This window comes from Carcharodon carcharias, chromosome 10, assembly GCF_017639515.1.
Source record: "Carcharodon carcharias isolate sCarCar2 chromosome 10, sCarCar2.pri, whole genome shotgun sequence".
In the NCBI taxonomy this organism is placed as follows: domain Eukaryota; kingdom Metazoa; phylum Chordata; class Chondrichthyes; order Lamniformes; family Lamnidae; genus Carcharodon; species Carcharodon carcharias.
Genome location: NC_054476.1, coordinates 66,000,678 through 66,018,393, shown reverse-complemented (window position 1 = coordinate 66,018,393; position 17,716 = coordinate 66,000,678). Strand labels below are relative to the sequence as shown.

At 44.2% G+C, this 17,716-nt stretch overlaps 1 protein-coding gene across 2 annotated transcripts in view; it reads left to right on the top strand.

Annotated features, from left to right (window-relative positions):
- The window catches only part of ptprja (protein tyrosine phosphatase receptor type Ja), a 168,029-nt gene extending 150,606 nt beyond the window's left edge, over window positions 1-17,423 (top strand). For both annotated transcript variants that reach the window (XM_041198437.1, XM_041198436.1), the window contains 3 exons: window positions 345-505; window positions 7,406-7,541; window positions 15,263-17,423. In XM_041198437.1, the coding sequence (XP_041054371.1) occupies window positions 345-505; window positions 7,406-7,541; window positions 15,263-15,409 (444 nt within the window). In that variant the 3' untranslated portion in view covers window positions 15,410-17,423. The remainder of the gene's footprint in view (window positions 1-344; window positions 506-7,405; window positions 7,542-15,262) is intronic.
- The last annotated feature ends 293 nt before the right edge of the window (window positions 17,424-17,716 follow it).

Below are 17,716 nucleotides of genomic sequence, written 5' to 3'. Positions count from 1 at the left end.
TGTCACACAAAATGTATCTCCAGATCAGCAGCCTAAATGATAATGGATTCAGCTTCATCCACTTTGCATTGATCTAAAGCATGGAAGTATTTCTTTTGTCTTCTTTGATGTATTACATTCCACTGCTCTAGATTAGTGTAGTAAAAAGGAGAGATTGGTAAATATACAGTAGCTGGTAGCTGCAAGATATGTGTTTGCCTTGGCTTTACACTGAGGTCTGTGTTATCATTCAAAATCATCAAGCGGAACATGGACCAAAACTACCATACTCACCAGATTACTTGCTGTTGCATTTGCCTGTTTAGCTCCTCTGACAATGCCATCTATTTCTTTTTTTCCTACAGGAAAAGTCCAAAGAGAAACGTGCCCTGCGGCATTTCCACTTTACAGGCTGGCCTGACCATGGAGTTCCTAGCACCACTGGGGTCCTCATTGACTTCAGGAACTTGGTGCGGCAGTACATCAATCAGTACCCAATGAATGGACCCACTGTGGTGCATTGCAGGTAATGAGACCATTACTTTACTGCTTTTTGAATATTGTGTATTCAACATTGAATATTGTGTATTGTATCTTTGCACTGAGGCATTTTAAGAACCAAATAGAACTAGGGACAGATTTTAATGGGTCCCCACTGCGGGGTTTGCAGGAGTAAAGTCGGGGCTATAAAATCTCTGGTTGGCCTATCCTCCCTGTCGCTCCACACCCTGACCACAATTTTAACGGGGAGGTGGATGGGGGGATAAGACCTAGCGTGGCTGCCCATCCTCACCCCAGTTGAGGCCCTTAAGTGACCAATTAATTTTGAGGCCGGTGGGTGGAAGTCAGGTATGTTCAGCAAGTTACCCTGCCCAGGCAGGAAAGTTGGGTGGGTGTAGCACTGCACAGATGCTATATTTGTGAGGTTCTCTCCTTTTGATGCCTGAGCTCTCAGAAGATGAGGTGCAGTACTGCTAGAGAAATGAATATCTTTCCCTCCCCATGAACTGCTTCTAATCTGCTTACAATTCTGGATGAAATGGAGTGAGAGAAAGGAGCAGGGGAGCTGTAAAAATGGAGTGACACCATTCCAGATGTTTCTACATTTTGATACCGCTGGTTATGCTGCCAGATGATGTTACCAAGGAAAGCTGCTGAATTGCCACTGAGGCTCTCGAGGATTAGGTTTTAAACAAAAGCCTTCATTAGGTGGACCCAAAAGGAGTTTGATTGCTCCTCAAGAAATGTTTAGATCTCTGGGGTCCCACCCCTAGCCGCAAAACTTTGAGCACCCTATCTGCTGGACTTCCCTTTCTGGCAACCTTCTCAGTGGTGAGGGCGGTGGGCTGGGGGCTTGGTCTCTGTCCCACAATCTTAGTTTTCCCTCCACCAACCCCAAGTTGGAGCACAGCTGTGTTCTAAACAAAACAGGTGGGTAGCTGAGAGGTGGCATTCAAATGAAGGCTGGCAGGTAAATAACAACTTGTATTTTTGTGGCACCTTAACAGAGTAAAACATCCCAAGGCACACCACAGAAAGTATATCAATAAAATTTGATGCCAAGCCACATAAGAAGATTTTAGGCCTAATGATCAAAACTTTGATCAAAGAAGTAGGTTTTAAGGAGTGTCTTAAAGGGGGAAAGTTAGAAAATGTGACGATGAGGTTTAGGGAAAGAACTCCAGATCTTAAGGCCTTGAAAGTAAGGCTGCCAATGGTGAAACGATTAAAATCAGGGATGCTTGAGGTGAGAATTGGAGGAATGTAAAGATAATTTGGAAGCTTGTGGGACTGGAGAAGATTACAGAGATAGGAAGGGGAGAGGCCATGAGGGGAGTTCAAAACCAGCATGAGAATTTTAAGATCAAGGCATTGCTTAAGCCGGTATTAATATAGGACAATGAGCACAGGCATGATAGGTGAATGGGACTTGGTGCAAGTTAGGGCAAGGGCCACAGAGTTTTGGATGGCCACATAGAGCAGAACATGTGAGGTCAGCCAGGAATCTATTGAAATAATCAAACCTAGAGGTGACAAAGTCATGTCATGGATGAGGGTTTCAGCAGCAGATGAGCTGAGAGAGGGGTGGAGACGGGTGAAGTTACGGAGCTGGAAATGGGCTGCCCCAGTGATGGTGTGGATAGATGCTGAGAAACTCACCTCGAGATCAGATATCATACCAACGTTGCGAATAGTTTGTATCCGACTCAGACAGCCGTCAGGGAGGAAACGGAGTCAGTGGCTTTTTATTTAGTTCCTTTCACGTGATGCAGGCATCTCTGGCAAGGCCACTATTTGTTGTCCATCCCTAATTTCCCTTGAGAAGATGGTGATGAGCCAACGTCTTGAACCATTTCAGTCCATCTGGTGCAGGTACACCCACAGTGCTATTAGAAAGCAAACAGAGTTTGCAACAGGGACCAAAGACAGTCTCTTCGGTCATCCAAGTATCTAGTTGGAGGGAATTTCTGCTCAGCCAAGCAGTCTGATAATTAAGAGACCATGGAGGGATTGAACAAGGTGGTACGACTGGTGAGCTAGAGGTGGATGTTGTCTGCGTACATGTGGAAATAATGCTGTGTTTTTAGATGATGTCATTGAGGGACAGCGTGTAGATGAGAAATTTGGGGGGCCAAGGATAGATCTTTGGGGGACACCAGAGGTAATGGTGTGGGAGCATGAAGAGAAGCCATCATAGGTGATATTCTGGCTACAACTCGATGGATAAGAATGGAATGAGGCAAGTGCAGTTCCACCTGGCTAGATAGGCACTGAAGGATAATAGGTCACCAACCATGTCCAAAGCCGCAGACAGGTCAAGCAGAAAATCAACTGGGCATTTGCTAAATATTCCCATCCGCTTCCACTGTATTTCTGCTGGATGGTGAAGTTGGCCCAAGAGATAGATAAATAGCCACATATAACATATACCGAATGAGTTAGAGATTTACCAGGAATTTTCCAACCACCTTGGAAGTGGTTTAGGAGGCAAGGGTTGGGAAAATGACCAAAGGAGTGACTGACGCAGCTTCAGACTGGTAATGGCAACCCAGCTGGCAGTGGTGAGAAACCAACTAAGGTAGCTCAGGAGATAATCAACAGGGATATCCAATTCTTTCCAATTCCTCCCAAGGCAGATGGGATCCCCAGAGTGAGCGGAACTCAGCGGCTCACAGGAAGTGAGTACACAGCGAGAGGTCCCAGCCACTTGACATTTACAAGCAATCTGATTTTTACTTGCCGAAGTCAGAAAGACACTGATTATCCGCACGGGCCTGGCATTACAGCAGTCTCTCATGGACTTTACCCTCCCTTGCATTGCTACCTCTTGTATCCCAGTCACCGTAGTTGCGTTCCTACTTAAGCCACATTAAAAACTGCTGGCCTCCTTCACATTTCATTCCCTAAATGCCCTCTCCCTGCCCATGAGCCCACCTCCTCAGCCTGCTCATTGTCCCTAATTTGACAGCGATGCTGGAGGGCGGTTCTTAATTGGCTGCCTCTGATCAGATCATTCCTGAACTCCTGCTGCTACAGTAAACAGGGTCAGGCCCTAAAATGGTCCGGATGTCCGAAAAATTTCAGAGTCCGAAGACTCAGTCCCTACAGTCACACGTAGTCTGAAATGATGAGATACTGGAAAGGAGTTTTAAAATAGATTTGTTCAGATCACACTGTTGCCACCAGTTTTCTCCTGGTTGCTCAGCAGTTCAGTTACATGCACAGTTACAATAAAAAGATTTCCCTTTTTTATCCCTTTACTCTTTCTATGACTGTTCTATGACAAGGTGAGAGCTATTAGTTCAGGGGACTGGAATTCCTCCCATCTCAGTTTAATAAAATGGCGCTGCAAGATATAGAACAATACTCGCTCTGCCCCACAATACAGCCAATATTGCATCATTCTTTTTAATTCGTTCATCGGATGTGGGTGTCGCTGGCTGGGCCAGCATTTATTACCCATCCCTAATTGCTGTGGAGAAGGTTGTGGTGTGCTGCCTTCTTGAACCACTGCAGTCTATGTGGTGTAGGTACACCCACAGTACTGTTAGGGAGGGAGTTCCAGGATTTTGACCCAGTGACATTGAAGGAACGGCAATATATTTCCAAGTTAGGATGGTGAGTGGTTTGGAGGGGAAATTGCATGTGATGGTGTTCCTGTGCACCTGTTGCCCTTGTCCTGCTAGGTGGTAGTGGTCACAGGTTGGAAGATACTGTCGAAGGAGCCTTAGTGAATTGCTGCAATGCATCTTGTAGATCATACACACTGCTGCCAATGAGCATCGGTGGCGGAGGGAGTGAATGTTCTTTGTGGTGGATATTGTGCCAATCAAGCGGACTGCCTTGTCCTGGATGGTGTCGAGCTTCTTGAGTATTGTTGGAGCCGCATTCATCTGGGCAAGTAGCGAGTATTCCATCATACTCTTGACTTGAGCTTTGTAGATGGTGGACAGACTTTGGGGATTCAGGAGGTGGGGGATTCAGTGATTGTAATGCCATTGAATGTCAAGGGGAGATGTTTGGATTCTCTCCTGTTGGAGATAGTCCTTTCCTGGCACTTGGGTGACGCGAATATTACTCACCACTCACCAGCCCAATGTGAATATTATCTGGGTCTTGCTGCATTTGGACACGGATTGCTTCAGTATCTGGGGAGTCATGGATCATACTAAAATTGTGCAATCATCAGTAATCGTCCCCATTTCTGACCTTGTGATGGAGGGAAAATCATTGATGAAGCAGCTGGAGAATGGTTGGGCCTAGGACACTACCCTGAGGAACTCCTGTAGTGATATCCCAGGACTGAGATGATTAACTATCATCTTTTGTACTAGGTATGACTCCAGCCAGCGGAGGGTTTTCCCCCTGATCCCCATTGACTTCAGTTTTGCTTGGGCTCTTTGATGCCCACTCATCAGATGCTGCCTTGATATCAAGGGCAGTCACTCTCACATCACCTCTTGAGTTGAGCTCCTTTGTCCATGTTTGGACCATGGTTGTAAGGAGGTCAGGAGCTAAGTAGCCCTGGCGGGACTCAAACTGAGCATCAATGAACAGATTATTGCTGAGTAAATGCTGCTTGATAGCACTGTTGATGACAATTCCCATCACTTTACTGATGATGGAGAGTAGAGTGATGGGTCAGTAACTGACCGGGTTGGATTTGTCCTGCTTTTTGTAGACAGAGGACATACATGGGCAATTTTCCACATAGCTGGGTAGATGCCAGTGTCATGGCTGTACTGGAACAGCTTGGCTAGGACGTAGCTAGTCCAGGAGCACATCTTAAGTACTATTGCCGGAATGTTGTCAGGGCCCATAGTCTTTGCACTATTCAGTGCCTTCAACCATTTTTTGTTATCATGTGAGGTGAATCAAATTGGCTGAAGACTGGCATCTGTGATAGTGGAGATTAAGATGGATCATCAACTAGGTACTTCTGGCTGAATGTAGCAGCAAAATGTTTCAACCCTGTCCTTTGCACTGATGTGCTGGGCTTCCCCATCATTGAAGATGGGAATATTTGTGGAGCCTCCTTCTTCAGTGAGTTGTTTAATTGTCCACCACCATTCATGACTGGATGTGGCAGGACTGCAGAAATTAGGTCTGATCCATTGGTTGTGGGATCACTGAGCTCTGTCTATCGCTTGCTGCTTTCACTGTTTGGCATGCATGTAGTTCTGTGCTATAGCTTCACCAGGTTGAAACCTCTCTTTTAGGTATGCCTAGTACTGTTCCTGGTATGCACTCCTGCACTTTTCAGTGAATCAGGGCTGATCCCCAGGCTTGATGGTAATGAGGTTACAGATTGTGGTTGTATTAAATTCTGCTGCTGATGGCCCAGAGTACTTCATGGATGCCCAGCCTTGAGTTGCCAGATCTGCTTGGAACTGATCCCATTTTGCAAGGTGGTAGTGCCACATAACATGATGAAAGGTATCCTCATTGTGGAACTTTGTCTCCACAAGGTCTCTGCGATGGTCATTCTTCTCAGTACTGTCATGGACAGGCGCACCTGCGACAGGTAGTTTGGTGGAAGACGTGGTCAAGTAGGTTTCTCCCTCTTGGTTCCCTCAGCACCTGCTGCAGACCCAGTGTGACAGCTATGATCTTTAGGACTCGGCCAGCAGTGATGCTACTGAGCCACTATTGGTGACAGACATTGAAGTCCCCCAACTAGAGTACATTCTATGCCCTTGCCACCATCAGCGCTTCCTCCAATTGGTGTTCAACATGGAGGAGCATTGATTCATCAGCTGACTGGGGACAGTAGGTGGTAACCAGCAGGAGGTTTCCTTGCCCATGTTTCACCTGATGCCATGAGACTTCATGGGGTCCAGAGTCGATGTTTAGGACTCCCAGGGCAACTCCCTCCTGACTGCATACCACTGTGCCGCCGCCATCTCTGCTGGGCCTGTCCTGCCAGTAGGACAGGACATAATCAGTGATGGTGATGGTGGTGTCTGGGACATTATCTGTATGGTATGATTCCGTGAGGATGACTATGTCAAGCTGTTGCTTGATTAGTCTTTGAGACAGCTCTCCCAATTTTGGCACAAGCCCGCATTGCAGGGTCGACAAGGCTGGGTATGGTATTGTCATTTCCCGTGCTGAGGTTGATGACAGGTGGTCTGTCCAGTTTCATTGCTTTTTGGCTTTTTCGCCGTTTGATACAACTGAGTGGCTTGCTAGGCTATTTCATAGGGCAATTAAGAGTCAACCACATTGCTGTGAGTCTGCAATCACATGTAGGCCAGACCAGGTAGGGGCAGCAGATTTTCTTTCGTAAAGGACATTAGAGGACCAGATAAGTTTTTACAACAATTGATGATGGTTTCATGGTCACCATCAGGCTAGTTTAAATACCACTAGCAGATATGGTGGGATTTGAACCCATGTCCCCAGAACCTGGGCCTCTGGATTACTAGACCAATGACATTACCACAATGCCACCGCCTCCCCTGTCATTGTTATTAACATCCTTGTTGTCGTCATCATCAGCTTTCTGTTGTATAACATCTTCGCCCTTGAAAAACATTCCAAAATGTATTGGTATGACTTTATTGTTCCTTTCCCCAACTTATTTATTTTTCCCATTGAGTGAGATTACCAATTTGTGTTGATTTAGGGACAATCCTGTGCTGTCAGCCCATGCTTACGAGGCACGAAAGTCTGTTCAAATTATTTTTGAAGAAACCTTGCAGTGAGTGTCTTTTATCCCATAGTATGGGCCATATTTAAACCCTTGCCCCAGAGGTGAAAGACTAATGCTGAACCCATTATGCCACTCAGTTTCTCATGCAAGAATTTTGTTCCCCTCGCTGGTAACAAAAATGGGTGGGCATTAAGTGGCTGAGAGGACAGAGGAGCTTGACTCTCCAACATGCTTGCAATGTGACTGACATTGGTCTCCTTTCCCTCACAGTGCTGGAGTTGGTCGGACCGGGACATTCATTTCCATCGATCATATGATTTATCAAGTAGACAACAGCAGAAAGGTTGATATCTGGGATACAGTTCATCAGCTGCGAATGCACCGACCACTGATGGTACAGACTGAGGTAAGGCACCCAGCAGAGTGAATAATGTGGGTGTTCATCATAGGGCCTGGAGATCACCAGTGGCACCAATGTATATTAATCAATGAGAACCACAAGCTTTTCCCCTCAACTAATGGCAGAATCATTCCAGTTTGCGCTAATTGTGGTAGCGGGCAGAAAAAAGGCCGTTTTACCTGTTGGCCACAATTGCGGCTTTTCACACTGTCTCATCCCAAACCCGCCTCATTAATAATGCATTCCCAGGAAGCACACCATTTCGGTGGCAGGTGTGCTCTCATTTGCCCGCCACGCCATCACTTCGCTGTGCCGCTTCATCACGCTGGGTGCCATATTTAAAGTGCAGCCGCGTGCACATCTCTCAGTGCTTCCAAACAAGGACTGCTGTAAAGAAGAGATGGCCCCAAAAGTCAAGAAGACTGCAGCCCCCTGGTTTAATGACACTGTTGAGCACCCTTTAGACACAGTGGAGGCCTGCCATGATGTCTTCTCTCCCCTCTCTAGCCACAGGGGAGGGCAGCAATATCATCAATCCAGCATGGGAGACGGTGGTCAGCGCCTGGAAGGTGTCAGGGATCTGTGACTGATTGAGAATGTAGGAGTCATGGACACTCCCTGGAAACCATGCGCAGAACTGCAAGATGTGTTTGTGGTGGCCGCACACCAGCTGCATATTCAGCGAATGGAATCCCTTGTGGTTGACATCGTTGAATGCGTGTTGTGACAGAGATCAGAATGCCATGTGAGTGCAGTCGATGTCACTTTGCACCTGTGGGAAACCAGAGATCTGGGCAAATCCCAGCGCTCATACATCCTGGCTTTCCTGGCCCCGGGCGAGATGCACAAAGTTGTGTGCCATCGTGAAGATGGCATCCGTGACCTCATGGTTGCATTTGTGGGTGGAGGCTTGTGATATCCCACAGAGGTCACCCGTGGAGCCCTGAAAGAGGCCATTGGCATAAAAATTGAGCGGCACTGTCACTTTCATTACCACTGGAAGTGGATGCCCTCCATGTTCCCATTGTGCAAAATCCTGCAGCAACTGGACATGCACAGTCTTCGGCGACACCGTTTCTCCGTCATCTACAGGAATGACCCAAACCCTGAGTCTAGCTAGACGCTGAACAGCAACGGCTCGCTGAGGCTCAGCAGTGGTGTGCACAGGAGACCCAGCTGCCCTTTCTCCCTGAGGGTGCTGCTCCTTTTTCTGCGCAGCCAGGCGCCTCCATCACTCCCTTCTACTTCATCTCCGCTCTCTGTACACCACAAGGCATACAGCTCAGCCAAACAGCTCCTGATGTACTTCTCTTGCAAGATGAATGAGAGATGCATGGGTTAGCTTGGGTGTTCTAAGAACCTCTCTTGGTTAAATCTGAAGGCTGTTTAACTCATCCCAGAGAGTGCTGGCCACCACTTGGATAGCCAGAGATTAGTGCACTGCATGGCTGCCTGAGACCCTATCTACCACTGCCCCACTCCACCTGCCCGATTGGCAGCAAAAGCTGGAAAAAGCCCATTGGACTGCATGCTGTGCTCCTAGCTCAGGCGCAGACATTCTCCTAACCCACACTGCAAGGCTGTACTGGTAGCTTGAACCATGGGGGAGAATGGTTCAAACCTGAATGATGACATTGCAACAGGCTGTGAGCATCTCCACCAGTGACTGCTCCATGGCCAGCGTTAGCAAGGAGATTGTACAACCTGCCCAATCTTCCAATTGTTTTGCAGTCCACTAAAATGCTCATTAGTTTGCAGTCTGTGCCCAAGGGTGAAAAGTTCAAGAGGATTTGGTGGCAATTCCATACCCCTGCATTGCTTGAATGGGCAGATAAGCTGGAGGCCTGACTTCAAGCATGTCAATGTGGCTGCATCTGAACTGTCTCGGCTGTGGAGGAATGTTCATTTTTTACGAGGTTTCCCTGATGAATGGCTGCTTCCCTCCCCGCCATCCCGCACGTGCTTGTGCACTAACATCAACCGCAGTGCACCCTTGTCCACAACCCCCCCCCCCCAACTCATCTGAATCGCATGGCAGCCCTAGCCCTGGCACCACACTGTCAACCAGCTGGGAGAAAGCAACTTGCCTGTGCCCTCACTGGAATGCGCGGCCCCTCAACCTCGAAGTCCAACAGGTGATTCTGGTGAGCACTGCACAGTGTTACTGTGCACTCACTTCCAAGCTCCCCTCGAAGTGCAGCCCGCCAATTGCATGCCTTGTATATGCTGTTGTGAAACATGTCAGCGTGCAATTGTGCCAACATTCTCTAATGATCCAGTGTGGAGGGATGATTCTGGCAGGCTGAGCTTGTAATGATACACAGATGTATTACAATGAGGTTCCCGATGTCCAACAGTGGGAAACACGGCCTGCCATTGATAGGCAGAGTGGACGATTGCAAACTGTTTTCAGATGTCATGAAAATGATTTTTGGCCTTCTAGCCATATTGTCCACTCACGCCACCAAATACGCCCAATGCCAGCGGGCACGGAAAATTCTGCCCTAGGCATCAGTGAAAAGGGACTTAGTTAAATCTACTTTTGGCCTACCCTTTTTTCATGTCATTTGGCAGCACATTGAGAATTGCTGAAAAAAGAGAAATGATCAAGCTTTTCGTCTTGCACTCATCAGGACCCTCGCAAGAATATCAATATAAGGGGGAAGAAAACAACAATTTATCCTGGAAGTAATGATTGGTTGGAAAGTGGCATTGCCATGGAGAATGCACCACTGATGATGACAGACAGTTAACTGCCAAGCATTGTTTGAAATTTAAACCAGGCAGCTTGATCCTGATTGGTCAAGGCATTGCCCTGAGGCATGAGTCAGCAAATGGCTGTCACTTATTTTGTTTAGCTGAAACAGGTGCAATGCGTATACACATTCTTTCTGTCTGTAAAGAACAGGGCCCTGTGTATTAATATATGCAGCTTCCGATACACGCAAATGCACCACACTGCGAGCCCAACTGATAATCATAAATTGGTTGTCAGTGTAATTCTTAGCACATTGAGGATTATTTAGCAAATGTTGTCCAATCGCCATATCACATCTAATGTAGGACACTGTTTTGAGTTTTGCAAGCACGGGCTGGTTGGGTACGGTCTGTCCATTGCAAACAGCAGCTGGGACCTGCTGTTTGATATGTTCCGCTAGTCTTTGCAGCATACGGCCTACATACCTAGCTCCACACTGGCACTGAAATTCATATACCACCTTATTCATTTGTGTGATAAGCAGAACATCTTTTTGGCTTGACAGCAGCATCCTGTTAGTGGTGATTACCACTTGTGTTGCTACTGCATAGTAGCAGCATGAAACAGCTAGCTTCACCTGTTGCTCAAATTTTTGAGATACCTTATTCTTCCAGGGTAATCTGAGATAGACCAGTCCAAAGGTGACGACCTTCGGCCCGTTCATGTTGTTTTCCCCCTTTTATTGGTATTCTGGCAAGTGTCCTGATGAGTGCAAGACGAAAAGCTTAGACACGCTCCTTTTTTCAGCAATACTCAAGTAATTATTATTATAGCAATTATTATTATTAAATAGTTTGTACAGATGACATTACCGACTGATCATTGCAATGGGAAGTGTTAATCCAGCTCCATCTCAGTCTCTGGTATAGCAAGCAGCCAGAGAGCACCCTGCTTTTACGATCAGATTTCTGGTTAATTCAGTTACTTCAGATTGTCAAATTTAGTTACTCTTCACAGTCAGTATGATGTGTTACTGACTGTACCTCCACTGTCGAGAATAGTACCAGCTCCTAGTCAACACTCCATTGAAACCATCAGCACTTACTTAAAACAGAAATATAGAATTAATCAGTATCAAAAAGTTGATGATGACTCTTTGAGCTGATTCCTCAATGTGACATTCCAAATCAAGAGCAGTGCTTACAGGGATGTTGGTTGTGCAACTGCAGGCCTAAGTGCCAGGTTTTGCATCCGTTAATTTAAATGGGTAGAGAGACAACTGCTGTAGGCCCAGATATCGTGACCTGCACTCTTATGAGTGCCTTGTCAAAAGTGCCCACCTGGGGAATCAGCTCTTTTGTGTCTTGATGGTTAGACTGAAACTCCTCAAATATTTTAAATGCCGTTTTTAAATCCATGTGTGAGATCTGTTATAGCATTTGCAAGCTGAAAGAAGAAAGAAAGAAAGACTTGCCTTTCAAGACCTCAGGACATCCCAAAATGCTTTACAGCTAATGAAGTACTTTGCAATGCAGTCACTGTTGTAAAAAGGAAAACTGGCAACTAAAGCTGTGCAGAGCAAGCTTCCATAAACAGCAATGTGATAATGATCAATTATTCTGTTTCTTGCAATGTTGATTGGCCAGGACACTGGAGATAACTCCCCGGGTCGTCTTCAAAATAGTGTCATAGGATGTTTTAGGGCAAACAGGGCCTCATTTTAATGTCTTATCCAAAAGCCAGTACCTTTGACAGTATAGCACTCCCTCAGTACTACACTGGAGTATCAGTCTAGATTTGTAGATAAAGCTATTTTGTATTATTCCTTGCTAGTTTACTCTTATATTCTATTTTCTCCTTCTATAATTTTCTTGATTTTGAAAACTCTTCCAATGGCAATGTTACCGTCATAAAGAAGGGTGAAGTGGTGTATGATGGAAACAAGGCTCAGTTAAGGTTCAAAAATAATACTTTTTTATGTAATAACTTACCTAGATGAAATATTGTGATTCAAAGATTGGTTTCAGGTAACTGAATTTGAATATCTCCAAATGCTTCCGATATCTAGTTTATCTTGATACCCCACCACTCCCTCACATTGAGCAGCAGATGTTTTCAGGTTATTCTCAATAATCACAACCAAACCCTTGTCCTTTTCAGCCTCTGGCTATGGAGAAAAGTTCTTTCATTTATTTTGCCTCTTCCTAAATATGCATCGCTTTCATATTTCAGCCAGCATAAAATTGATGAGTTTCATTTCATTTACCCTCTCAAATTAATGCATATCATCAGCAAATTCAATACTCCCACTGCAGACACCACACATATTGTGAATAGCAAAAATCTCAGAACAGATTCCGATGGAACACTAATGCTTAATTTTTACCCAGGGCAAAGCACTTTACATTGGTCATCATCACTTCTATATTATCCTAATAAACTAGTTCTCATTACATTTAGTCATAAACTTGAATCTTCTTCAAAATCTTATATTAACAATCACACAAAGTCTTGAAAATCCAGCACAACCTCTCAGCAGCCTTTGACACGGTTAATCACACCATCCTGCTCCAACACTTCTCCTCCACTGTGCAACTCTTACCTACCTTGTTGTAAAAAGTAAATCTCCTGAAATGGTTTTTCTTCCTGAACACACACACTCACCGCTCTCTGGAGTCCCCCAGTGACCTATCCTTGCCACCGCCTTCTTCTCAGCCACATGTTACCCCTCGGTGAGATTATCCAAAAACTTGACACAAAGATTTCACCCATCTTTGCTTCATGACCGACTCTTAGATTTTGACTGGTGAGCTACATTTCAGGCTGACCCCCATTGCGCTTGTATTTTCTGACTGCTTGTCTGACATCTTGTCTTGGATGAGCCACAACTTCCTGCAATTAAACATTAGGAAAACCAAAGCCATTGTCTTCAAACCACGCTACCAATTCTATGCCCCTCCTGGGCCAATGACTCAGACTGAACCAGCCCGTAACCTTGTCATCTTATTAACCCTGATCTAAGCATCTGGCCCACATCTTCTCAATCACCAAGACCAATTGACTACACCTCTATAACATCCATTGTCTACACTCCTGCCTCGGCCCACCTTTTGCTGAAGAACTCATCCATGCTTTTGTAATCTCCCAGACTCTACAACTGTATTTTTTTCCTTGCTAACCTCCAACCTTCCATCCTCCATAAAATTGAGCTTACCTGAAATTTTGATGCCAATGTCCTAACTTCCATCTAACCCCATTCGCACATCATTTGTATACTTACTGATCTGTATGGCTCCTGAACTGGCAACAGCTTGATTCTAAATTTTCATTCCTATTTTCAGATTCCTCCATGGGGTCTTCAGCTCTCATTGGCTTCATCACTCCTTATCTGTGTAACCTCCTGCAGCCCTATAACCCTCCAAGGCCCCTATGTTACTCCCAGGTGTGGCCTTTTTGTGTATTCCCCACTCTCCTTGCCCTCCAATTGGCAGCCGTGCCTTCATCCGTCTAGGCCCTAAGCTCTGGAATTCACCCTCTAAACCTTTCTGCTTCTCAGCCTCTTTCTCCTCATTTAAGGTTCCTTGTAAAATTTACACCTTTAGCCAAGTTTTTGGTCACCCATCCTAAATATCTCTTCCTTTGGCTAAGAAAGATTTCTTGTTTGATAAAGCTCTTTTAAAACACCTTGGGCCAATAACTGCAAAACTTACATTTATATAGCATCGTTAATGAAGTAAAACATCCCAAGGAACTTTACAGAAGTGTTATTTAACAAAAAATTTGACATCAAGTCACATGAGATATTAGGGTAGATAACCAAAAGTTTAGTCAAAGAGGTAGGGTATAAGGAAGAAATAAGGTGGAAGGGTTTAGGGAGGGAATTTCAGAGCTTAGGGCCTTGGCAACTGAAGGCACACAGCTCCTGCTGGTGATGCACTTTACAATCAAAAATGTTTAAGCCTTGAATTGGAGAGGCACAGATATTGGGCTGGAGGAGATTACAAAGATTGGGAGGGATTTGAAAATGAGGATGAAAATTTTAAAATTGAGGCACAGCTTAACTTGGAGCCAATGTAGATTGGAGAGCACAGGGGTGATAGATGAACAGGACTTGCTGCAGGTTGGGACAGGCAGCAGAGTTTCAATGAGTTCAAATTCAAGAAAGACATGAAAGCAAAGAGAAAAAACGATGTAGTCAAATGGGAATTTCACTATTATGTAATGCAGAATGGCTTTATCTTGATAATATACTCTAATACATCTGAAGATTTTTCCACTTTCACAGTACTGGTCAATTTAATGGTCATTTTCCTTAACTAAGCAAAGCCCTTTCATCAATCACTGTATTTAAAAAACATATATACAATACATACAGCACTTCATTATGACATGTGAATGGAGCTGGCAAATTGGGACAGCTGGATGAGAGCTCACAGCCCGATCCTTTAGACCACACCAATCAAAAAGGCCAACGTCGGGAATGGGGACAGGGCTCCTAAAACTGGATTCCATTCACTATTTTTAAAGCCTGCCCAACACAGGTCAGCCTTCTGTGAGAATGGGAACATTCAGCCCATAGTCTCACTGCACGGAAGTTTGTTTGCACTTCAGTGTTACTGTGCAAAAATGAGTAGCTGTCACTCTTTGAGACATGGGTGATATTCATGATTGACAGAATCTCATTAGGAATGAGTGATTGGCACTGTCAGTCTCATTGTAGGTGGTTGGATGGATAGCCATTGGGTGGAAGTTGGTTGGTCTCACTTATAGAGATAGAGCAACATCATTACAGCCTAACAATGGAAGATGGATTACTGGTTCTGTTGCGTGTTTTGGGGTGATGGGTTGGTTAACACTGTTGGTCTCATTGTGTGGGCAAATAAAGCTGGGTTCTCAGCCTCACTGAGTGGTGGAGGTGGCAGGTATTGAGTGTAGCAGGCCTTTCTGGAAGCATTAATCTGAAGGCTGCTGTGTACACGGAGCTGTCCTGGCACCTCTCATTACTAACTTCTCTTTTTTGTCTTCCCAGTCACAGTATGTCTTCCTGAACAAATGTGCTCTGGAGTACATCAGAGCAAATAAACAGCCAAATGATGACGCAGTCTACCAAAATACACCTATCCTCATCTACGAGAATACCTCTGCCATCCAAGCAGCCAATGGCCACGCACTTTAATGAAAATGGCCTCAGAGCCTCTTTTTTAAATTCAACTGCACCCTTCACTAATTTTATTTTGTAAATTATGTGTTTATTTTTTAAGAGGAATATATATTCATTCAGTAAGGCATGTTTAAAATTTCTGCCCTTTTAATGCAGATTTGCTATTTTTTCAAAATATGAAACTACTGTGGAACACAGGTTGGGAAATGCTAAGAAACCGTAGGTAATCTTTGCCAAGCCTTCGAATACTTTGAAACCTTTGAAAATCCTACACATTATTCATTGCAAATAGTGACCATTTCATCTGAAATGACATCTGAACCTTGGATTCTCTCTGTAATTTCACTTTAAATGCAGCCTCTTCAAATAGAACTGGTTGGTGTGTGAAATGGACACTGTCTTTGACAGGACCATCTCAAAAATATTCAACCTTCCTATCCTTTAGGCAGTTATATAAACTTATTAAGTTATCCAAGCCATTGAGGCATGACCTTTCCAGGCTTCATTCTTGTGAAGCACTGCAGAAATGCAAACCCTTAAAAATGTCACCAGAATCAGGCGCAAGCTGGGAAAGTTGTTTCCTGATGTTGATCCCTTAAGTGTTTTCACCAAACCTGATGACATTGAAGCCACATTTTATAGTGATCGCTTTGTTCAAGTCAAGCCCACAGATGAAAAAAGAACCCTTTCTCCAAAGAAGTTCAGTACCATAGCATAATGTGAAGTGGGAAATTATTTTCTGAATTTACTCATTATCAGCATTGACTGGATCACCCAGCATGCCCCACATGGTAAAACTAATTAATTTTGCTGTTTTCCAGTTCTGTAGTGAATTAATATTCAGCGTGCATTATAGCACTGGAATTAATATACAATCAGTCTGCAAGTTACCCACCATATTCCTTCCTAGACCAGTCTTTGCTCATAATATTCTGAGCCTTGCACCGTAGCTAACAGACAAAACAGCAACAGGAGGCAGTTTAGTCAGGAGAGAATTGATCCTATGCACCGACTGAATGACTGACTGAATGTAAAGTTGCTTCTTAATTCAGCTCTCTATAAAGCATTGCATAGAACTGAAATGTTTATTTTGTTTTGCGAACTTAATATGTTCATTGCTCTCAACATTGATATATGTTTGAATCAAGCTTTTAAAAAATCTGTCTCTGAGCAGTCAGTCTCAGTGATTGCCGAGAGCTGGTTTGATCACTGAGTTTATTGCCAAGAGAGAAATGAGAGATCTCTGAGTGCAGGGTGACAAGACAAGGTCTCTTTTTGATCTAAACAGTAGTGGGAATCTGTCACAGTGTGAGCCAATATTATACCATATGCATTAGTTAAAATGTTTAAAGAGTGTAATACGTAAATTTTGATTTAATCTTAAACTTGTAGTGAAGAAGTGATTGAACCTCCTCGGTGTCAGTGTATTTCACAGCCTCATTACATCTGTGTAGCCTGATGTCAGAGCTTATGATTTGATCTATGTTGAATTTGAATGCTTGTGTATTTGTAAAACTTGAGCCTGATGTAATTGGGGTGAATAAGGGAAAGTTAGCATACCAAGGCCAAGAATTATCATTTGTAACTCATACAGCATCCAAGAACATTATTACAGATGAAAAGTTTATTTTAAATTTATTCTGTTTATCATGAAGAGCTTTGAATGGAGCACACGATTTATTCAGGGCTTCATAGGGGCATTACATCATTGGAAAAGGCTGCTTAGAGATGGGGTTGACCTGTTATCATTGTCACTAGTTTTTTTCCAAACTATTACCTAACAAATAGATTTTCAACCACAAAATAATTTCTCATGAGTAGTGCCATTGACGGAGTTTGCCTGGAAATGGTGAGCTGTTTGTCTTTTTTTGGGAGGGAGGAATAATTGAGAAACCCAAAGCTTGGCCTGAAATTTTAAATACAAGAGGATTGAGCTGCAAAATGGTGATGAATTGTAATTTACAAATTGATTGTTTCAGATTCTTTATATTGCAATAAGGAAACAAATTGGAGTTGAAATACTTGCAAATTAGGGTTTGGGAGGGTGGGTGGGATGAATGGTGCTTGATGATTGCAGTCAGTGCTGGCCCTGATTCACTTTCAGTTCAAATCAATAAAAACGTTCATAATTAGTGAGTTTTTCACATACAATTTGAAGAAGAGGAAATGAGTTATAAATGGTAATGAGGTCACTTGGTTTATATTTTTCCTTTCTTGGAGGGGATGATGCAAATGATGGGAGAAGACAGTGAAGCCCAATTCGATCTTACTACGTACAAGAGCTATTTGCTTCTAGGACCAATCCTCACTGTTAGGCTCTCC